At 36.5% G+C, this 24,831-nt stretch overlaps 1 protein-coding gene across 11 annotated transcripts in view; it reads right to left on the bottom strand.

Moving 5' to 3' along the window:
• The window catches only part of tex2 (testis expressed 2), a 51,912-nt gene that overhangs the window by 16,543 nt on the left and 10,538 nt on the right, over positions 1 to 24,831 (bottom strand). For 6 of the 11 annotated variants that reach the window (XM_048190807.1, XM_048190735.1, XM_048190799.1 and 3 more), the window contains one exon: positions 237 to 1,809. In XM_048190807.1, coding sequence (XP_048046764.1) covers positions 237 to 1,784 — 1,548 coding nt within the window. In that variant the 5' untranslated portion in view covers positions 1,785 to 1,809. Of the gene's footprint in view, positions 1 to 236; positions 1,810 to 3,796; positions 5,021 to 17,627; positions 18,167 to 18,198; positions 18,257 to 24,831 lie in introns of those variants that run through there. The other 5 variants (XM_048190787.1, XM_048190774.1, XM_048190763.1 and 2 more) reach the window with 5 other exon arrangements.

The following is a 24,831-nucleotide window of genomic DNA, read 5'->3' as shown; positions in this document are numbered from 1 at the left end:
CTGCTAGACTTAATATTCTTCTTATTGTTATTATTCTGCATTTTTTAGTTAAATTAGCATTTGTAGATGCCAGGCACTTATATCACTGGTATGAACAAATACCTCAATAAGACCACATGAAATGCATAGTGAATTAATGAAAATTATTTGCAACCTGACAGGTAAACTTCCAGCTCTTCAAACTGAAGCCTTAACCACTGCAACAGAATCATCTTTGGCAACAGGATGGTACTCACCTTGTAGATGGTAGGTTCTTTGATATCCAGAGGAACCCTGTTCCATTGCTCTCTTTTGTTCCAGCCGCTATGACGGCCCCATGAAGGTCTGCTTCTTGCTGACAACCACACCATCAGAATTGCCAGCATGAAACCTGCCACCACTCCCGTCAACACCCAACACACATAGGTAGGCAGTGGCAAAACAAAGCATCCATAAACTATAGCTATAAGAAGAATCAGTCTGTTGTGGGGTACTCCTGGAGGCTCATCTTCTTCCTCTTCCTCCTCCCCTCCTTCAGTTGGTTCCTCACTGCATCCCCCTGTACTCCCTCGTCGGACTTGAGATGAATGAGGTCCTTCTCCATCTAACTCTGTGTCATTGCAGAGCTCAAAGTCTTCAGGGTAGAGCTCACAGAACTCTTCATCTTCCTGACGAGCAAGTGTTGACATAAAACATCTGTCCAAGCCCAGCGAGGGTGACCTGTGCAGAGGCAACTCAACAGTTGCGCCATCAAGAGGACTTTCGCCCTCTAGGTCTTCCTCTTCCTTGATGCAGTAGTTATTGTTGCTTTCTGAGTGGCCATTGAGGGCAGACAGGTTGGAGAGTTCAGAGGCGCTGGAAGAAAGGTTTCTGGACCGGTAGGAGACACCTGCAGTTGTGGATGTGGAAGTGCTGACACTACCAGGTTCCTCGCCAATTATTTTGCTAAGCAGTTGAAGGGGCTCATACATTACCTCTGACAGACGGCGCTTAGTGTCTTCAATACGTGCCTCCACCTCCTGAACTTTGAAGAAGGAGCGGCTATCTGGTGAGGTGAGGGGGGATGAGGGAGCAGTTTTGGAGTCTCCACTGACAGCAGGAACACGAGTTTGGGTGAAAGGCTTGAAAAGGTGCAGATTGAGACGGGAATCTGGGGGGCGATGAGTCAATGAAGCCTCCTGTTCGGTTCGAGCAGTGTCTGTGGACAAAGACTTAACCAGGGTCTTCATCAAATGCCGGTGCCTTATCGACTGGGGGGCAACAGTGGGAGCCTCACGAGATTCCACATCTGTGGAAAGGGACTTCACTAGGCTGAAGAAAGGCTTTGAGGGTAGGGCAGAGGACTTGGCTGGGGATGAGTTGGAGGAAGCTGAATAGGTGGAAGGTACCGGGGCAGTTGACTTTTGTTCAGAGGGCCATGAAGAGCTAACGAGACCAGAAATGGACGTGCAAGCCAGGCTAATGGAGGGGTGCTGGATAGCCAAGGCTGAACTGTGGGTCTGGGATGATGGTCCTGTAACCATGTCCAATCCCAGCCCTTCAGAGAGAAGGTCCTCACTGGCCTCCTGAGCTGTGACTACACCCTGATCTTCAGTTTCAAGACCAGAAGGGGAATCAGCTAGCCTGTAGAGCTCCTCTTCCTCCTCCTCTTCCTCATTTCCTTTGGCAGAAAAGTGTATGGTAATAGTATCTCGGGAGAGCGAGCGCTGCACCTGCACCTTACGGGCTGCTGCGGGCCGAGAAGAGGAAGAGGAAGAAGTTGGGGGGCTTAGTGTGTCTGCATGGTCACCACCCTGGCTGGTCATGGCACCACTCAAAAGAGCTCACAGCCTGTGGATACAGAGAAGAGAAAGATTACATGTAATACACTTTTCACATCAGTTCATCATCCATACTGAAAAAAACCCAACCAAGACTGTTGACAGCTCAGTGCTTCCAATTTCCTAGATTGTGGCGGAATATTGTTACACTTCTCATAATAACATAAAAGATTTCTAACATTGTGTTTGGAGCATTTTCTTTGCCAATTACCAGTCAATCGAACTAAAATTGAAATTGTGATATGGCTTTGTGCGATAAAATTGTAAAAGGCTGCAGTTTCATTTCAAAAATATACAGTTTGTTGCCCTGCATATTTCAGAATAAAGCGCAGCACTGTGTTCATTTATGCATGTGCAGCTCATGATCTGGTGTTTTCAGTGTCTGGGTTCATAGTAAAAGTGGCAAATTCCATTTGGGAATGCAACGTGGACCAGGTTAATTTTATTATTCACTATTCATTATTCACAAAGTTTTCAGCATTTCACTAAACTTATAAACCTGTTACCACAAAAACAACGGCTTGCTTGCAGTTTTCTACCAAAATAAAAGCTTGAGATTTAAAAGACAATTAATATTAAGTAATATTATCATATTATCGTTTTGTCACTATCAGATGAGAACAAAACTTAAACTGACTGAATTGAGCTGGATGACACTTTTGTGTTCGGTAGGGCTGCTTAACGCTGAATTGAATTTGTATCATAATTGATGAACTTTGCAACATCGACACTTATTGAACCAAATCAACAGTGAAGAGACTCAAGCTGAATAATGACACTTTTCTTCTGTAGACCTGCTTTATAGTTAAATTGAGCTTTGCAACATTGATATTGTTAATGAAATAAACGCAATCAAATTTTTCTACATAAACACTTATTTTCCTATTACTGAGAAGCTGCTTTAAAACAATGTATTGTATATTGTACTTGACTTGAGGATTTAATGCTCGCAAGAATACATGAGATGCAAGTAGTAAGTATTGTAATTTTACTACCGTTGTGTAAAATATATATATATATATATATATATATATATATATATATATTATATATATATATATATATATATATATATATATATATATATATATATATATTTTTTTTTTACAGTGCAGTTGTATAGTAACATATTTCTAATAGTAACATATTTCTGTCTCGTTTGTCTTCCTAAAAATAAACAGTGTGAATGTAATGTGGACTGAGATACTATCTTAAAAGAGGTTTCTGTAATTCTCATTTTACTTCAGAAGAGAAGACATCTATTAATCCACTGGGGTCATATAGGTCACATCACAAAGGATGTGTGCTTTTTGGAGGGTCTGCATTTGGGAACTCATTCACTTGTGTACTCACAGATATATATAATACTTTTCAAATTGTTTCATCATCCATACTAAAACAAACAAACAAAACAAACAAACAAAAAAAAACAGCCTTGCCCAGCCAAGCTAGTTTTCCTATTAATTTATTAGTTTGTCACAGAATATTTTACACTTCTCATAATGACATGTGTTTGCCACATTTGCTTTTACCAGTCAAATCAAGCTAAAATGAAAATTTGGGAACCCATTCACTTATGGACTTGCAGTGATTTTTTATTTTTCTAGAACTTTCTGTTTGTGTTCATCTGAAGAACATCACATAAATCTGTAAAGTCAATGAGATTATTTTCGTATTTGGGTGAACTATATCCCTACAATAGACCAATTAAAACTATTGTTGGTTGTCAGTGTAATGTAAGGGTTTGACAAACATTCATGCTGGCTTTGGCTGGTCACCCATCATGCCTTACAGGTCATACTAGTTTACCTACAACAATACCAGCTTAACCAGTTTCAGAAACAGATGTAACATTATCACTTTCAGGTGAGTCAAAGTTGAAAACTCAAATTTTATTTTGTTATTATTTTTTTAAATATACAAAAGCAATAATCAACAGACCAAAGCATAGACTTGACATAAATTAAACTTGACAAATCCTAAAACAAGAGACTCACCAAAGAAGAGGGTTAAATAAAGCCAAAGATACACACCAGTCAAAGGAAACATGTGGGCTATGAATACGCAACAGAACTAATGATGCAAACAAGGAACACCTGAACACAATCAAGACAGGAATGGGGAAGATGAGGGACAGGAAACAATGAACAAGACTGGTCTATGAACAGGAAAAAACTTCAAATTAAAAGACATGACATAATAAAAGACATGAATCAAAACAAGAACAAACATGACAACACACCAGCATTGCTCATCAAAAACTAGTAAAAGGAGTCATGAATTGAGAAATAAAACTTTCCTTGTTCTTTTGACATATAAGAGGTCATTTGTGCTATAAAAGCATACTGCAAGTTTCAGATCTTAAAACTTCCTTGTTGGTCCAAAAACAAAAGTTTTACAAATGTTGTGAAGTTCTTTAGACGTAAAAAAACATAATCTATGCATACTGTCATAAATTATGTAGTCAGCATTCCATCTCTTTATCTGTTTATGCATCAGCACTGAGTTCACAGTCATATGCACATGTTCCATTTAGTATCATGAAAAAATGCTATTCAAATTGTGATTTAATTATATACAGAAAGTGACCAAAAAGAGTGTTGCACTCTGGAAAAGTAAGTACTTGTATTTATTTGTTTAATTGGATTTATTTAATTTAAAAATGTATGTCATAATTTTAGGTCTAATGTTTATAAATGGCAGGTCAAAGTTTTACTAGCTATTGCTGTCCTCAACATGAGGCGAGATTATCTAAAGTCAGCGGAACACACTGTCACTTCCACCACTCTTTAAAGAGATAAAAAAAAAATTATTCATTTTATCTTGTTAGAGATTTTATTTTCAGCATATAAGAGTTAGATCCGGACTTCCGGTCCTCAAATCTGATTGGACGAGAGGTCTTCCAAGAATACTGATGTTCTAACAACAATTTTCACCAGGGATTCTTTTTGTGGGACGTTCTAGACAGGCTGTCAGTCTGTGTATTATTGCTGCCTCACGTGCTCTTGGAATTATCATAAATACGAGTTTCCTAGGTAAAAAAATTGCACAGGAACGCCTTCCCATTTCAACTTGATTGCAATGAGCTCGTAAAAGAAGTAGGAATTATCAAATTTCCGATAGCACATGAAGGCAGCATTACTGGTGGGGATTTTACAGTGACTTCAGTGCAGATTACATTGTTATGCCAGTAGGAGGTGACAAGTGACTGTCTTTATGATCGAGTCAGTAGACCATGCAACGTCAACTGGCGGCCCGCGGGCCAAATCCGGCCCGCCAGAGATTTCCATCCGGCCCCCAGAATAATACTGAATTCAGGAATAGCCTTGTAAGAGGAAAAAAGTTTAGGGCTGGTCCGAATACCATTTTTTGAGCTTCGAAGCTTCGGTGGTAATGAACATCGACTCTTCGGAAAAAGAGGGGCTGAACATATTTTTCTCTCTAATAAAGGCAGGAATCTGTGTCTGTATGTCCGTTTGCATTTTTATTATTTCGAGAACCGTTCATCCAATCGACTTCACAAGGCAGTGCAGTGTCGCATTTGGTGCAATATAGATGGACACGCGAGACGGGACACATTCAGAATTAATAAACTTTTAGTAAACTACAGTCAGAACAGCGCGAGCGGGAAGCGGCGCACCTCACGCGGGCAGGGCTTATGCTCCGAGACAGACACTGCACTAGTGATATAAAACGCACACACACAGGTCTGTTAAATTAAGCAATACTTTTAAGGTAGTCTAATATTTTTCTGACTAACAAATTGGCACAGTAAGGGTAGATTTAAATAAAGAAAAATGAAATTTAAATAAAGAAAAAACGAAATTTAAATAAAGAAAAAACGAAATTTAAATAAAGAAAAATGAAATTTAAATAAAGAAAAACGAAATTAAGTTAAATTAAAAACGAGATTAATTTAGATTGATAATAACGGGTAAAAATGCTAATACATTTTGTTTCTATTATTGTATTTTCCACAGTGTCAAAGCAACAAAACACAAGCTCAGACATGCACTTCGGTCCATACAAACTCCGCTGTTCTGAACACTCCCGTTGCTGGAACACGCGTCGGTTCTATTTCTAGCATGCATGCGTTTTCCGCGTGGCTCGAGCGCGCCTGAGACGCGTGTCTCAGTGTGCAAACTCCAACCTGTTAAATATGGGAGCCGAAATAAAAACGGACACGCCACGCAGCTGAGACGCTCACGCAGCCAGTGTGTCGCCGGCCTTATTCAAGGGGGAATGAGAATCGTTTCGCGGGGATCCCAGGTGTGCAAAAAAAAAAAAAAAAAAATATTCGAATGTCAAATTTTCAAATCGAATACCAACCCACCGAACGAATATTTCAATATTCGGGTCCGTTCCATATTTATTTATTTTTAAATCTAACGAAAAAAAAAAACCCTTCTGAAAAGTAGCTTGTGCCATAGCCTGCCTTCAGTCAAGAATGACGATAAACGCGTTGCTCTCATTGAACATCTTTTATTGTTTCACGTGCTCATTTTTTCACAAATGTCAAAATTTTCCTTGCCTGGGATTAGCGCACAATTGCGTGACAGTGATGGACAGCTTGACAGCCTCACAAATATGAAGCCTAAAATATCGCTATCGCCCCCTGGTGGCTTGCTGCAGTACAGGTAATATGTAAAAAATAAAATACATTTGGAATTAGAATTAGTATATCAAATAATAACATATTAGGATACAATTCGAATTTTATTTTATATTACGAGTATCTGGCCCTTACAGTGTCTGCAGAGAAAAATTCTGGCCCTTGGACAAATACAGTTGATGACCCCTGCGGTAGACCATTTATTTAGCCAATTCACTCAAAAAAATGCTGATTCATTCAGGAACGGAACACAGTGTTGACATTTTTGACACCATCTTATGAGGCTCAACCCAAGTAGGGCTGCACCTAATAATTATTTTGATAATCGATTCATTTGTTTGATAATCAATTAATTTCTTGGATGAATCGATTAATCAGATGTAAAATCCCAAACTAATTAAGTATTAATACTTAAACTAATTAAGTATTAAAATAGCCATGTGAAAAAAGTCATGTGAAATCCCCTTATCCATTGAAAGGATACTACGACAAAGATAAATAGCTTCCGCATCTGTTTAACTATAAATGACAGATTAGCATATGTGGCAGAAGGAAGTAGTTACTCACAATAGTGTTTTTGGGTCATTCCATGGTTTTTTCTTTATTTTTTATTTTTTTACACATTTGTTCCATCGAACTGTTGTATAAAAGCAATATCACATGCATGCGATATGGCTCTGTATCAGCAGAGCTGAGATTACCTGCGACCCAAGGATGAATCACTGCTGTGCTGATATTCAGTTTTCACGTGACATCACGCCCTTTTACGAACGCCCACCTAGAGCACTTTTTTTCGTCAACAGAGGCTTGTTAAGTCAACAAAGGCAGACAAACTGCTGTTAAAAGTTTTTTCCGAAGGACAGCTGGTCTCTGGCCCACAGGAAGGAGAGCTTAATGATTAGTAAAAGAAAGCCAATGCAACTTCTAAAACAAAACACTCCTACATAATCACATCTCAATGTCCTGCTGTCATGGTTGGCCACACCCAAGAAATGCTTCAGAATTATGTCAGATGTCTCCCAACATCTAAGAACCATAGTAATTAATCATCCCATATTAATTACACTAATTTCATTCCGCTTTTGGTGCAAAAACATTATATCAAACACATAGCAAACTTTTGTTATAATTGTATAGAGGGAAATAATATTGCGATAATTATCAATATCATTTTATTGCCCAGCCCTACCATAGAGCCATATCGTATGTGTGAAATTGCCCATTTTATATATATATATATATATATATATATATATATATATATATATATATCAAAACGCAAGTGATTCTCGGATTAATTGCAAAAAAAATAAAAAAAAATAAAAAAAATGCACGTAAAAGATCGACTATCCTTGTAAATGCAAATGATTATGGCTTAGGTGAACGAAACAATTGAGAAAGAAAACCGGATATGTAACATTATTTTGGATCCACGCCACGCATTTGGTCCTAAAGTGACAGAAGCCCCTACTGCTTTCTGTGTCATAAATGTTAAACAACAAAAGAAAAATCACTTTTGTAGTTTTAACATAGATTAATTATATTATGTTTAAAGGTGCCCTATAATCAAAAATTGAATTTACCTTGGCATAGTTGAATAACAAGAGTTCAGTACATGGAAATGATATACAGTGAGTCTCAAACACCATTGTTTCCTCCTTCTTGTGTAAATCTCATTTGTTTAAAAGACCAAGCAAGCAAGAAAAATAGCGAAAAATGGCAGATGGAGCAATAATAACTGACATGATCCATGATAACATGATATTTTTAGTGATATTTGTAAATTGTCTTTATAAATGTTTCGTTAGCATGTTGCTAATGTACTGTTAAATGTGGTTAAAGTTACCATCATTTCTTACTGTATTCACGGAGACAAGAGAGCCGTCGCTATTTTCATTTTTAAACACTTGCAGTCCGTATAATGCATAAACACAACTTCATTCTTTATAAATCTCTCTAACAGTGTGTAATATTATCTTTAGCCACGAAGCATAGCCTCAAACTCATTCAGAATCAAATGTAAACATCCAAATAAATACTATACTCACATGATCCGACGCATGCATGCAGCATGCATGACGAACATCTTGTAAAGATCCATTTGAGAGTTATATTAGCTGTGAACTTTGTAAATGCACTGTATTATAGTCGAGAGTTTGGGGGGAAGGGAGCGCGCGATTGATAATCGGTGCATAGATAATGATGCCCCAAAATAGGCAGTTAAAAAAATTAATTAAAAAAATCTATGGGGTATTTTGGGCTGAAACTTCACAGACACATTCAGGCGACTTATATTACATCTTGTAAAAACTGGTTCTAGGGCACCTTTAATTTATACAGTGAGACTATGCAGTGCTATCTTACATTTGATTATTCAATTCCTGTACCTGAATACTACTTACCTGTAAAATATAAAGCACTATTTGTTTCATTTTTATCTTCTATTATATTTATCTATGCTTGTAATTTGTTCATTATTTTCAATGCATATTCACTCACCTACAAAATCACCCTAATCATCCAAGAATGATTAATTCTTTCCATATAGAGCTATTCAAGTCATCTGGTGAAGACAATAAATGTATTTGTTAAGTCAACAGAGGCAGACAAACTGCTGTTAACAGTTTTCCCAAAGGACAGCTGGTATCTGGTCCACAGGGAGGAGAGCTTAATGATTATTAAAAGAAAGCCAATGCAGCTTCTAAAACAAAACACTCCTACATAATCACATCTCAATGTCCTGCTGTCATAGTTGGCCACACCCAATAAATACTTCAGAATTATTTAGTCTCCCAACATCTAAGAACCATAGTAATTAATCATCCCATATTTCCACTAATTACACTTGGCAATTTAAGTTATTTTCCTACATATATCTAATGATCTCTCTGAGCTGACTAAAACTGTCTTAAGAATAGCCTATATATTAAAGGCAGTCTTTGAAGGGAGTGAATGCTGCACTGGGAACAGAGCCGTTTGAAGTTTTCTGACAACAAGGAAAAGAAAGGGAGCAAAAGAGAACAAAGCAGTCAAGGGTGAAGCACTAAAACAACGGCAGCAAAGAAATGAGACATCACATCAAATGTATTTCCTCAACTCAGAGACGGAGTGCTCAACTGCACACAGCCACAGGCAGCTCTGTAATTTTCATGATTTCAAATTAACCCCATGTTACTGGTCATCCCTATAACTTTTGGGCTTTGAAACCTACATTTGTTACATTTTTACAAGTATCTTTAAGTTTCTCATGAAAGTAGCACAAATTTCTTTTGTTTTTTAAAAAAGTTACATAGGTCAAACTTAATGACATAAGTTGTATTATTCACAGTGTTTGACATAAATGAAAGAATGATGTGAAACAGGATAGAGTGACACACAGAGAGTTGGGGGGTGGTGGGGGTGGGGGTCTACCTCAGCAGTACAGTGCTGATTTGCAGTACTGGCATAGGTTCATCACTCACATTTAATTAATGTGCCGATCTCAGGAGACATCAGAACAGTGCAGCCAGACACCAGGCTCACAGTTATAAAACACTGACATGATGGAGAAGAACGTCTCTGATTGAGACATTATTGTGTTTATTTCATTTTCAAAAATGCCTGTTGTGCTTGTTGTGTGTTGTTTGTTTGTCAAGTCAAGTCACCTTTGTTTATATAGCGCTTTTTACAATGCAGATTGTGTCAAAGCAGCTTTATAGTGATAACTGGTGAATAATTTTGTCCAGCTTAAGTAAATTCAGTATTGATTCATTTGGTTGTAAAAATCAATGATTAGTTCATTTATCTACATATCAGCACTGGAGAAAACAGTGATGTCATCGTCCAGCTCAGTTCTGTTCATATACAATGGTGTCAATGCAAGCAGATCAAAAACATTGTTGAATATCAAGTGTCCCCAACTAAGCAATCCAAAGACGACAGCGGCAAGGAACCCAAACTCCATCAGGTTAGGGCTGGACGATTATGGCCTAAAATGAAAACCTCAATTAACTGAACATTTTACCTCGATTATGATTAATGAACGATTATTTTCTGTTTTTTGTTTTTTGTTTTCTGTTTTTTTTTTTTTTGCCCTCATAGTTCACTGACAAGGTTTGTACTGTAAATAAGAGTGATCTGACATCATAGCTCACTCTCAGCAGTTATTTTATCTATGTAACATTTCTTAAAGGTTTCTGCTCGTTGTAAATCAGATAAAGATAAATGAGCACAGTACCAGAGTGATTGCGTGTGTGAATTAGTCATATCGTCTCTCTTTTAATTGTGAAGCTGTGGGTTGTAAATAGTTCTTTCAAAAGTAGAAAAATATATGCTATAATAAGTTTTGAGTTTCTAAGCTACTTTAAGTGATAAATCACAGGACAGCGCTGACAACTAGTTTCTGTCCCTCTGTGCGCGCGATCTTCACGTTTTGCGCAGCTACTGTTTGTATGAGTGTTCATGCCACAATGCAGCTGCGCGAGCACGGTAGCTCGATATAATAATACACATCCGATCGTCTAAAATCGCTTGAATGTCCAAACCATAAAACAAATACAACTGACAAAGTTTAGTGAAGACGCAAGGCTCACCGCTCGCGCGCCATCACTATGTGTTGAACCATCGTTCACCTCCGTGTTTTGTTTTTATGCCACTGACTGGACGGGGCGGAGTCACGTGGCTACACACGCGGTAATGTTTTTAAGGGGGAAGTATTAACAGGATTTAAAAAAACGAAATAACTGACATGGGAAAATTATGTCGGTTAGAGGTTCTGAATTTCGGTTTCGATTATTTTCCGATTAATCGTCCAGCCCTACATCAGGTGACATCAGATGACAAACAGTGATAAGAATTGGAGAAAAAAACCTTGTAAAAACCTCGTACATTCACCAGAGGACAGGAACACACACAAGTCTGGACTGACTGGATCAAAGGCTTGAACACTTAGTGTAAGTCTTAAGATTCTAGACTGGCTCAGAAGAAAACACTCATTCTCTCATAGAAATGCTGCATCCCAACTCACTCATAAAGACAGATGCTAATGTGGTAAAACTTCAATTTTGTCTATTCTGTAAAACACCTTGTCTTAGCAAATATCTAAAGTACATAAGTGACCGAAACAACATTATCTAAACATCAGCTGATTTTAAATGCAATCTTCTAATTGATGGTCATCTTATACATAAGCCACCAGTGATCATAATTAGTCAACATGCAATATATCCATTACTGAATAATCAGAGACACATATGACCAAGTAATTTTCATAAAGAGACTGTTATCATTACCAAAAAAAGTACATGATTCATAAAGTCAATTAAATAAACACAGATGGTGAGCAGATTTTGCATAACCGATATGAATATTTTCTTATAGACTACTGTCAGTTGAGTGTTGGACCAGAGGATTTTGCTATTTTGAATGAACTTTCAACCCCTCTCTCTATAGTTAAAGACATTATCTAAATTTGGCATAATATCAGATGAGCTGTGTGATATCACTTCATAATAATGACCTATCACCAATTAAATGACATCTAACAGAGCAATAAAACAGAAGGCAAAAAAGTTAAAGGATAGAAGGAAGATCAGAATAAGAAGAAAATTCTGTGTGAGCATGACTGTGACTAAAGGGAATGAGAGATGAGAGAAATTTCTAAAAGAAAAGAGAATGGCTCTTAATTGGATCCCTTCTCTAAAGCTCAGCACCGTATTAAAAAAAAAAACAAAAAAAAACCTCCAACCAAGACATCTGAAATTCAGTCCACAAACCCATCACACTGATTTATGCTCTTAAAGTCAACATGATATAGCATTCTCAATCCATTTCACCTCTGTGATATAATAGATATACCATGATGTATTTCTAAGTGAAACAAGATATCCAGCAAGAAAATAATGTAGGGCTGAACTTGATTATCAGGATTTGATTGGATGGTGATTTCATGGCCACTATATATCAGAATGGAGTCAGAGCTGAATGTGAGTTTGCAGTGCATTCTGGATCACTACTCCCCTTCTAAAACACTGCCAGCAACCACTTATGAGGATTTCTGACCAGAACGAGGAGCTAGGCTGAGGTCAAGTTGCTACTCCAGAGCTTTTCCAAGCATCATAAATGGTAACATTTTGTTTCTTATCAATCAATATTTGCAGTTATTGTTGTAATCTTTATACATTTTTTGCCATTAAATTTAAGAAAAATTATAAGTCAGCATTATCTACACAATGTTCAGGACATGATGTCGTAATAAATGAAATTAGTGGGGTGTGTAGTGCATGAGGGTCTCATGGGAGGCTGCCGGTAGAGCTTCCCACGCCTACCGTATGTGTGTGAGGGAGTTCCTGAGACTGTCTAATTGAGCAGTCAGGAAGCACTAATGTAGTCTGCACACTGTGGAGTGAAGAACAGGATGCAGGACAGTGGGTGATGGCCTTATTCAGCCCACGGGACACAGGATGTGCTTGTGAAAGGACTGAAAATATTTGAGTTCTGCAGGGAGTGTTCAATCTCCAAACAGAGCAGATCAAAAATAGATACATATTAATACAAGGGATACAGAACACATGCTGTTCATACAAGATGTGAATGGAATACACAATGGGCAAGATGCCACAGAACAGAAGAGACCGGCTAAAGAAGTATAGCTCTAGGGATAAAAAGCATTTCTTAGATTCAATATGAAAAAGAAAGAAAGAAAGTAAGAAAGTAAGTATGTATGTGCACTTACTAACTGCAATATCAATGAGTGCGTTTACATGCCTTTATCTCCTTTATCAGAGTAAAGTCATAAACGGCTTAAGCATAAACCGATCGACACAGCTACATTTTTGCCCCTTACCCCGATTTCTCCCAGCATGTAAATGCATTAACCTGTGTTCTGTCAGCTTATTGAAGTGCACATGTGTGATATGTGACAGGAAAGTGCCTTTATTATGGTGCGGATTTAAACGCATCCAGACAGAGCGAGCAATTCACTATATGGGAGGAGGAAATATACCGCAAAGTCCGACTGTTTCTTGACCCAAGAAATTAAAAAAATGTGTTCTCATCTCTTTCAGAAGTGCCACAGTCAAAATGCTGCATCTGTAATGGCATGAGAGGAAAATAAATGTTTCTGTAAGTTTTCCATTGACATGTTGGAACAGTCTTCGGTTTTTAATGCTTTATTTAACATCACAACAGACATAACAAATGGAATACTCAGAGTTAGATACACGTATGATTACTTTTTGACATCACTTCTGGGAAATAAACGGATTTATTAATACAGTCTTGTAAACGCGGTTTACTTGCATTGCTGGATTTTTGGTTTGCATGTAATCTGGGACAACCGTTTTTTTCAATAAGCTGATTTTTGTGAGTTATCGGTGTATTGCTGTGCATGTAAACATCCTAGGTGTATATGACTATCTTCTTTCAGTCAAACACAATTGGAGCTTTATTAAATTATATTCTGGCTCTTCCAAGCTTTATAATGGGAGTGAAAAGCATCCGAGTTTTTGAAGCTCCAAAAAGTACATCCATCATAAAAGTAATCCATACGGCTCCAGTGGGTTAATAAAGGCCTTCTGAAGGGAAGCGATGTATTTTTGTAAGAAAAATATCCATACTTATAACTTTATAAACTAAAATCACCAGCGTCCAGAAACGTCCGTCCGCTCGTTCATGACAGAGTCGAGTTCCAGAGGAAGGGTTACGTATGACATAGGCTTTTTGGAGCTTCAAAAACTCTGGCTCTATTCAAAGCCATTAGAAATCTGGGAAGAGCCAGGATATCATCACTCCGATTGTGTTTGTCTGAAAGAAGATATTCATATACACCAAGGATGGCTTGAGGATGAGTAAATCATGGAATAATTTTCATGTTTGGGTGAACTATTTCTTTAAGATTTTAGCATTTCAGAAACGTTAAGAAACAATAGAAAATTATTGATTAAGTGTGTAATGATGATATTTATTAATTCAATATTTAATAATTCAATATACAGCATTCCAATAGTACAATAAATTGTTAAATATAATATCATCTCACTCAGGTGCTTCACTGATACTGATTTCAATGTTTCCTGCTTATCAATCATTAATTTCCTGTGAGCCCACACAAAGCCACCTGCCCAGGAAATGAGAACAACACCACCTCTATCAGACACGCACAGAGATGGACCACAGACAGAGCAATCACAGGTAATAAAGAGTGAACCATTTCTCCAGAACCAAAGGATTCAGCTGCTGACACGCATTTGCCATCCGATCGGTTGTCATGCCAACATATGCCAACACTGACGGGAAGAAACCCAGGGATGAAATGGAATGAAACAATGTGTGGCAAACTGAGAGTGAAGAGGTGTAAACAGTTATCCAAACATAATAGGAACATGGCAGTTTTAGCAGCTGAACTTGTCTCTTTGGAAATGTGAAAAAGGAAACACAGTTAAGGCCCATTCACACCAAGAACGATAGCTATAAAGATAACTATAACAATAACTTTATTAGCGTCCACACCAATGCACAATATCATTCTGTTTATTCTAAGCACACATTGCAGTTTTGTCGTCTGTCACTTTTAAATACCCAAGCTCTTTTAAGCAGGATGGCTTCTGATTGGCTGTCAAAAAATCATTCTGAAAGTAATTTCAACGAATTTGTGTCGTTATCGTTATAGCTGTGGTATGAACTCTGCTATTCTTTTACATTTAGAATGATTTTTAGAACTATATTTTTTTGTTATCACTATAGTTATTGTCCTTGGTGTGAACGGGCCTTTATACGCACTGTGAACTAAAACTAAACTGATACTCAAATATGAGGAAAATGACCTAACCACCTGCTTTTGGCCCAAGACGATGGGATTGCTCATCCTCATGACCCTATGACAAGCTCTTTGGAGAATGCATGGATGGATGGATGGACTTAACCACCAAATATGACTTAGTGTTATAGTGCTATCCAACCAGAACTAGATGAAGAGCTGATCCTCCAAGATCCTCCTAGCTGTTCAGAAAGCATATAATGCCATCTTCCCTAGATCTGCGAACTCGTGATAACATCATCATGTTATCATATCACTATCATGCTAGAAATAGACTGTGGTCTTATTTGTCAGACTGAGGGAACATTCTGATTTTAACCATGAACTCACAGACCTTTCTGTTGGTGTGTCCCAGGATGAAAGAGTGAGGGATTAGGAAAGCAATCTTTATAATGGAGAAGACTAGAGCTCAATCAATCAGCAAATCCCACATCTGACTGCTGAAGGAGAGACAATGGGCCTAATTCACAAAACATTTTTAACAATAACATTCTTCTTAACTGTTAAGTTTTTTTTATAATTTTCTTATTTGAAGTTGAAGTTTAAAATACTTTGTATTCCCAAAAACATTTCTCACGAATGTTCTTATCTTTTTTCTTAAGATTGTTTTAAAGGGGTGGCTGATTATGATTTCACTTTTTTAACTTTAGTTAGTGTGTAATGTTGCTGTTCGAGCATAAACAACATCTGCAAAGTTACAATGCTTAAAGCTCAATGCAAAGGGAGATATTTTCTTTTACAGAAATCACTTTTTAAGGACTACAACAAACTGCTTATAGGGACTACATCGAGCTTCTTCCCGGGTTGGTGACATCACTAACCCTAAAGTTTACATAAACCCCGCCCCCGAGAACACGCAACAAAGGGGGTGAGGCCATGTTGGGCTGCTTTAGAGAAGAGGAAGAGTTGTTGTAATAGAATTTTGTTATCATGCCGTCATTTTACTCCGGACTGCTTCAAAAACGAGGATCAATTCAACGCTGGATTTACACAAAAGATTAACATGACGGCACATGCTAGTCGATGAGTTGAATCAACATCAGAGCAACTACATAAATTTATCCTCTAACCATTCAGAAATGTCCAGATGTATTCTAAAAGTTGTAACTTCTTCCTGTGTCTCTCCATCAGTGTCTGACTCCGGTTTGAACAATGTAAGGCTGAACACCGTTACTGATAATCACCATTTTGGCTGCGTGAGATTCTCCAGCTTTGTTGTTGTTGAGCAACCAAAGCGCAAGCTGATAAAGCTCCGCGCTCTTCTAAAAATGAGCAGCAGCTTATTTGAATTTAAAGGGACACACAATGTGTTTTTGCTCACACCCAAATAGGGGCAAATTTGACAAGCTATAATAAATTATCTGTGTGGTATTTTGAGCTGAAACTTCACAAACACATTCTGGGGACACCAGTGACTTATATTACATCTTGTAAAAGGGGCATAATAGGTCCCCTTTAAAGACTTAAAAAGAAAAATATCAAAATAATTTTATTCCTGAAAAGAATGTTCTTTAAAATCATAGCAAATAACCTCTAACAAGTTAGGATGTCCTCCAACTTGTCTTAAATCCCTAAAGGTAAAATGTTTAATAATGAATTTATTAGGATGTTTCAAACATTAAGCATTACAACATAACATTGGTTACATTACGCACATCCTTAGTAATAGTAATATGTATGTATCCTACATATAATATGTTTAACTATTATCAGGGATGTGATCCAGTACTCTGACACCAAAAATAGGTCATGTAAACATTAAGCGGTTATGATTATGCGTGACGTGACTTTTTGCTGATTTCGAAATTTGGTAAAACTCTAACCGAACCGCCAAACATGTTCTTACCAAAATATTTTAGAACTTCCTAACTGCTATAAGAAACATTCTTAACAATATACCTAACAATATATCTTAAGAAATTTCTTTATTCATTTCTAAAGAAGATTTTTATGAATCTGGCCCTAGATAACAGAAGAGATACTGAAAGCTAAATGAAAACAAGTAGAAGAATGAGGAATGTGTATGAAATTAAGTAAAAATGCATATCTCCATACCGACATCTCAGTTGGCCAGACAAACTTAGCTTAAAAGTGGGCCATAAATGAACTGTTGATATAGCATTCTCACTTGAAACAGAGTAAAGGAGTACTTCGCTATTTTAGCAAACTTTAGCCAAAAAAAAAAAAGTAGTATTATAATCAAGATGAGTGAACAATTATTTAAAATTACAAATGACACAATTGTCAACATAGACCAAATGTGTGACTGCAGATATACACTGATTTTTTTCTTTAGCCTAATCAGATACATCCCCATCAATGTTTGTATATTTTAATCTACTTACAGAAAAATGTATCTTATAATGGTTAAAGGAACACAACAGATCTATAAGTATGAGCTGTAGATATGTTCAGTACTCACGATTTAGATTCAAGTCCTTCAGTAAAAGAGAGAGAACAGCAGAAACTGAATGAATTCCACCTGCTCACCTTCCATTAACCTCACCTGATGCTCCGAGTAAAAGCTGAAGATTTACAGGCAGCTCTGATGTATCATGCAACAGCTAGACTCAGATTAGCGAGGAGATGCTAAGCACCATGTCGGACAACCCACAGCCTAGCAACCGCAGATTGAGCCCAAACAAAATGCCATCTTGCCAGACACACAGAAGGTCTGTAGTAAATCTGAGAATGCTCAGTGAAAAGCACTCAAAAGAGTCACATGCACTTCCTGGTCAAAATGCTTGTGTTGCCAAGATATTATTGTAAACACAAATGACAAAGAAAAAACAAACACTATGACATTTTTCAACCCGTTCTTATTCCCAATGCGTCTAAAACTGAAGCATGGTCAAGACACCAACAGGCATTATTGTTGAACTAGGAACTCCATTGCTTTCAATTGTTTGCCTTAAGAGTAATTTCTTGCATTTGTAAAAGTGACCAAAAAAAAAAAAAAAAAAAAAAACAGTACAAAAGTACAAAGGTATTACAAACTCCTGTTGCTTTCAAAGTCTTCTGAAGCCATACAGTGAGGAACGATGATGCAATCGGTCACAAGATCACATGGAGCCAATGGTATTTCACAATCAAAGCTGATGTAATGCTCCTTCATTTTGTAATCTTGATCATGATTGTTGCCATTTGAGATTTTTTTTTTTACATGTCATCAGAATTATTGCACAAATCAAGACAGACACTCAAGACTCACACGCATGTTTTTTTATCTACTCATCTAGTTCCCTTATTTATAATATTATCATATAAATTAACACAATCTCTATATTATGAAAACTGGTAAGAAAAAAAAACTTCTCTCAAATGCTAAAACAGTGAAAATCATAATAGTAAATCCAATAGTTACAAATTAAATTTTTTTTCTTTTAAATGCAGATCAATATTAGGAGAATATTATATTAATAAAAGCTGGATGACTAAATGGCATGCTATTAATTTTTAGAATATATTGTATGGTGGAGAAAATGCTGTATTACTGTTACTACAAATAAAGCCGCATCCGATTATGCCATGTTAGTGACCTGACAGAAAAGTGTTGTCAAAAAATCATGCTATTGAAATGGTATACTGAAAAAAAAAAAAACATCAAGAAAACAAGAGATTCAAACAATAAGACTAACTGTGTTGAGCTTTATAACTGATTAGTTTTCGATAAAAGTATCCAAACAGTTGCTCATCTGTCTAATAAAATATGTAACATACATTAAAGGCAGCGTCTTTGGCATTTCCATGGTTTCTACGGAAGTAAATCAAGGGTAGTGAGGATATGACGTCATTGACAGGTGATGCAATGACACGGACCATTAGACTGGTTAAAACAGCTGATTTCTCTGGATTGTTGGAAACGTTATTGGAAACATTTGGGATAGTGTAAGTTCACAAGTCAACAAAATATATAACATTGTTCTAGTGGTTTTTAGATATTTTAATCTAAAAATCTTACATAATATGCCTTTAAGTTTTTATTATTTAAACTTTGGTATAGTCTTTTTCATCCACAATACTGCAAGTTGATATAGTCACAGTTAGGTGTTTAATGATGTCAGTGTTGTCTTAGTCATGGAAAAAGGGTTTGGTTATAGTTTTTGTTAATGAAATTAACACCAATTTGAGCATTACGGTGGATGGGGATGGTGAACACCTGTGGGTCTTTTCACCTTTGGGTCTGTTCCCACACAAAGCAATCGTATGGTTTTGGAACACTTGGGATATTTGTAATTTCCGAATAATGGCTGTTATATCCTATATTGTTTTATATTGACAAATTAGGGGTTGCATTAGGTGCTCAGAAATGTCTAAATTATGTAATGTAAATAAAATTATTGTAGCTGTTTAAATTGAGAATCATACTTTAAAATATATAGTATAATGACAAAATTATACCTCAATATATAATTTCATGATGATAAAATTCCCATGCCCTTCATGTCTGTGTATTGACTGCAAAGGTTTATGAAAAAGCAATAAATCTCCTAGTTCATAAATATAGCGATGTCTAGGGGTACCTTTAGCCTAAAGGTGGTTTTTAATCGAAAAGTTACGTTAAGTTTAGCTTCTACCTTTCATTTCTTATTTATTTTGTCTTCAAAATGTAAATGCATAGAATATAAATTATCCAGAAGCTACTGCAATAATCTGAAATCAATATGGAATGCTCATATAAGAAAGTCGCTGAAAAAGGGTTTCGATTAGAAGAGCTTCCTCCCCATTCTGTGGTCAGAGGTTTCTGAGAGCGAGGGCAGGTAGATGTGACCGTAAAGGATATCAACACCCTCAGGATAACTGCTCTGCTCTCAGAACTAGAACACATCACTGCTATGAAATCACACAAAATATGACTAAAGCAGACAAACACACAATGCAGGGATCTAAAAACCTGTAAGTGAATTTGAAGAGTGAACATAATCAGACGACTAATCTGAGCAGAACAGAAACTGAGATAAAAAGATGCAGAGCGAGAGTCCAGGTGCAATCAGCGCTTAGGTCTCGGCCCACTTTAAAACGCACCTGCTCTGCTGCACAGTGCCAGAAATTTATACACCACAAACTATGAACTAAAACACATATACTGTACACAAATACACCATTCATATGTACCAAAAAAAAAAAAAAAACAGTATGTTAGACAAAACCATCTGCATTTGCATGCTTAAGGACACCACATGCTCTGTGGCCTCACTACAAAATATAGTCAAATCTGCAGACCCAAATGGACCGCTTGGCTTAACGTACCTGAACAAAGGCAAATGAGTTCAGTCTATAAAACCAAACCCGCACAGCTTTTCCTCTGTCAAGTCAGGAATTTTATAGACGCTCATTTTTGTTGTCTGGAAATTATATTTTAAATAATGACAATGAAGTGTATTTCAAGTCTCAGATTTTTGCATAGTGACATTATTTTTATGACAAATAAGCACCCCCTGCTGTGATTATTATAATGTGACAAAACAATGATATATTATTTAAACCATTTAAATAAATTCTACACACACAATGTTTTTTTTTTTTTTTTGTTATTAAGTAATAAGTAATTAGAATACAAAATAACTCAAAAGTAAAACGTCCAGACATATTATGCACAGCTTCTTCCCTCAGGTTATAAAACTGCTGAACTGCAACTGATACACCATAATACAGTGATCTGACACAGGCCACACCACTCACACACATGACAGTACGTCACACAACACTGTACACTATCTATATACTGTAACTGTGCATTTCTGTGCTGTACTGTGATATTGTCAATCTCTTTGTGTAATGTTTATTGTGATATATATATATATATTATATACGTTGTATACTCTTTTTACTGTGTGTATATTGTATAGGTATTATACATTGTTCCTCTGTATATTAAGTGTTTTTAAACTAGGACTGCAAGATATTGAAGAAAAATGTGATATGCGGTAACTTGTTAAATAATGCGATATTCAATATGCGATACAATATTGCTTTAGGTGTGTACATTTAAATTATATTTAAATGTATTTAACTGAAAACTGAAATTGATATACACTGTAAAAAAGAATTGTTAATTTAACTTAAAAAAGTTACCTGGTTGCCTTAAAAATTTAAGTTTAATTTTGAGAGAAATTAAAAAATTTGAGTTAATACAATGAAAGCGATTGCATCAACAGAAACTCAAAATATTATGAAACATATTATGTTATATATATATATATATATATATATATATATATATATATATATATATATATATATATATATATATATACACATATATATATATACATATACATATACATATATATATATATATATATATGTTATATGTTATATATGTTTATTTTTTTTCTGGGAAAAGAAAACATCACAACTTCTGAAAGTGAACAGCAGTGATTTAGCATTACATAAAAAGTAAGGTCACAAATCTGACAATGTCATTTTAATCAATGTTAAATATATATAATATATTTTAATATTATACTACAGGGCTGTTGAATGCTTGATCTGATTGGTTGACCAACGTTCTAAGGTGTGCAATTATTTTCAGGGAAACGCACGGCTAAAGTAGTTCTAGCAGGTCTTCTTGACCGCAATGCAGTTCCAGATCACTTCGCCAAATGTTTACCGTTATTTCAATAGGTCCTACTACAGCCTACAACCGCAAAAGAAAACCCACAATGACACCGACCAAGCAAATAAATGCAGTAAACAACAGGTTGAAAACGACAAATTATTGTCATGATTTTTGCCACAAAATATGTTTTATTGTGTCCTGATACTCTCTCGCGCTCTCTCTCTCCCTTTCAAACGTATACGGACACACACTCACACAGAAACGTTTGGTCAGTGCTGCTCTGACAAATTAATCAGTAAAATAGTTTAACAACTGAAAAGATATACGACTCACCAGCAAGGTATTAACTGTGCAGTTCTTGAGATAAACTTATAGTTTCGCTATTAGTAGACAGTAGACACTGCTGCCATGAGAGACGCAGACTAGGACGCAGGTAGGCTAATTCACATATGCGGCTTATTCTCTCTCTCTCTCTAATAACTGTATTAACGGTATTATTCTGCTATCAAGGCTCAAGCCTTCGTTACTAGTTATGAAATTATGTTTTGGAATTAGCAATGGAGGCTTGGGATGAGATGTGTAAGAAATTAATCCACAAGAGTGTTTTAAGGGCAAAAACCTGACAAATGTCTTGAAATACAACATAATAAAATGATGTTAAAAGGGAAAAAAATGCTCCTAAAATATGTTTACAGTTAAAACACACATTATTTCTTATCTTTGGATTTTAGGGTGAAATGGCCTGGGTATGTTTTCCAGAGTATGTTATAATTCACTGCATTTGTTATGGAGTACAAAGGTCATGAGATGCTGTTTGGAAAGTACGTCTGACCTCAATAAACACAGTGCCATTGTGCCTGTAAGCAACAGCTCATAATTGGCTAACTGTGTGTCTATAGTTCCAGAAGTTGTTTCAGAGGCGGAGAATGTGGAGGTGGAAAAATTAGATGACAAAAAAATTTTGTTTTCTCTAGAATAACATGCACAATAAGAACAGGGATATTTATTCATAAAGAAAATAGTGTCTGTATTGATTAGATGTTGATCCAGTGTCACATTGTGATTGTGCTATTTTTTATTAAATCCATGAATTTGTTTAAGACATTTCTTTTCTAATTTTTTGGTAATTGACAATAGATATTTTGGCTATATTCTATAATCGTGTATGATAATACTGTTCAGCTTCATTCTTGTCTTGAGTTATAACAAGAACTTAATACTGCAAATATACTGCAAAACTAAAAGCAGCTCTGAGAATGTGACCTGATTTACTAAGAATATTTGTTAATTATGAATTGAGGATGGGAAAGAGCAGCAGTAACTATGGATACAGAGAAGAGTGTGCTCTATATAATGAGCTCATTGAGTGTAAATGTCTAGAGACCTGACGAACCTCATGAGTCCATGGGTTAAAGGGAATTAACCACAGAGTGATCCCATGCTAACCTGCTGTAAAATTTGTTTAAACACTACTTAACAGTTAGTAGCCTGTGGATTCATTTACTATGCTATATGAACAGGGAAACATGCAAAAACACTTACAATGGACGCCTATCAGGCAATCATGGCAAACAAACAAAAATGCAACTATAACACTGTCAAAAGCACCACTATAATAACACTTAAATGTCCCATGGCATGAAAATTTCACTTTATGAGTTTTTTTTTAACATTAATATGAGTTCCCCTAGCCTGCATATGGTCCCCCAGTGGCTAGAAAAGGCGATGGGTGTAAACCGAGCCCTGTGTAAATTGAGAAAATGAAAGCTCAGACGGCCCAATCTGGAATCTTCCCTATATGTCGTCATAAGGGGAAAGGTTACCTCCCCTTTCTCTGCTTTGCCCGCCCATGAGAAAATGAGCTACTACAGTGAGATTCGAGCACAAGACATCATGAGAGAGACATCATGGCTTGTAAACGAGCGAAGCATGGCAGTTGCTCAGTGTTTGGATGTACAAATTAAAACCTAAGTATTTTTTTAGTTCCTTCATCCGAGCCTATGAAGAAACAGTGGGTTAATTTTATTTTCTTTGGTAATGCGCCGATACAACTTCCCATAGTTTTTTATGTCTGCGCCACACATTTCACCAACAACGGTTTCCTCAACGTGGGCCAATACAGCCCAGTTACTGTCGCTAATGTAAAGGTAGACAGCATTAAGTGTGTGTGTGTGAATACACATGCTGTAACATTTCTTTGTTGTTTGGATAACCGTTCTGCTGCTGGTGTTATGGTGCACGCAATATCCACATTTCCAGATTGCAGAGCTGGATGTAATTGTAATAAGAAAGATTCTAAAAACAAGATTTATGAAATATAAAATATGTAAACAAATAAATGATGTTGGCATGGTAGCACATTTTCCACAACGGCACCTATCCGAAAAGGTATTTGTGATAATGGCAGAGGTCTGACTAATTTAGTGGCGCTGGTTAGCTGATAATTATATATATAATATATACGATAGCAAATCAGAGCAACATGAAAAGCCAACAATGTAGGCTAGCATTAGCTACATTATAATAACTGTAACAGCATACATAAACCAACTAAAGTACCGTATCCAGACACAATGTTTTAAACTAACCATTCGGAGACGTCCTGCTGTAGCCACTGAGTTGCAACTTATTCATCCGGATCAGATTCTGGGTCAAACTGAAAGCTTGAACGACTCCGTGTCTATGAGCCATTGCAATACATCCACTGTCAACATTAGCGCATGGTACAGTGGCCGCAAGCTGGTTAAGGCCACACACCCACCCTCCACCTTGCCCTGCCTCTCTCCTCCTCATTAGCATTTAAAGCTACAGACCCAGAAACGGCACGTTTCACATTTTAACATGATATTGATGTGATAAAATCACATACCAACCCTCTTTGTCTATAGTTATTCATTATTTCAACTTATGTAATGAGAAGCTAAAAAAGTAATGCTGGTTAGTTTTGTTGACTCATGTTGTGGTATCCTGTAAGTTTAACCAGAAATAAACATGACATAACTAAGTAGTATCCATGAAGCACTGTTTACATAGAACAAACAGAGGAAAAAAAAGCTCCTCCACC

The sequence above is a fragment of the Megalobrama amblycephala genome, linkage group LG1, assembly GCF_018812025.1.
Source record: "Megalobrama amblycephala isolate DHTTF-2021 linkage group LG1, ASM1881202v1, whole genome shotgun sequence".
Classification (NCBI taxonomy): domain Eukaryota; kingdom Metazoa; phylum Chordata; class Actinopteri; order Cypriniformes; family Xenocyprididae; genus Megalobrama; species Megalobrama amblycephala.
This window is presented reverse-complemented; position numbering and strand designations above follow the sequence as displayed.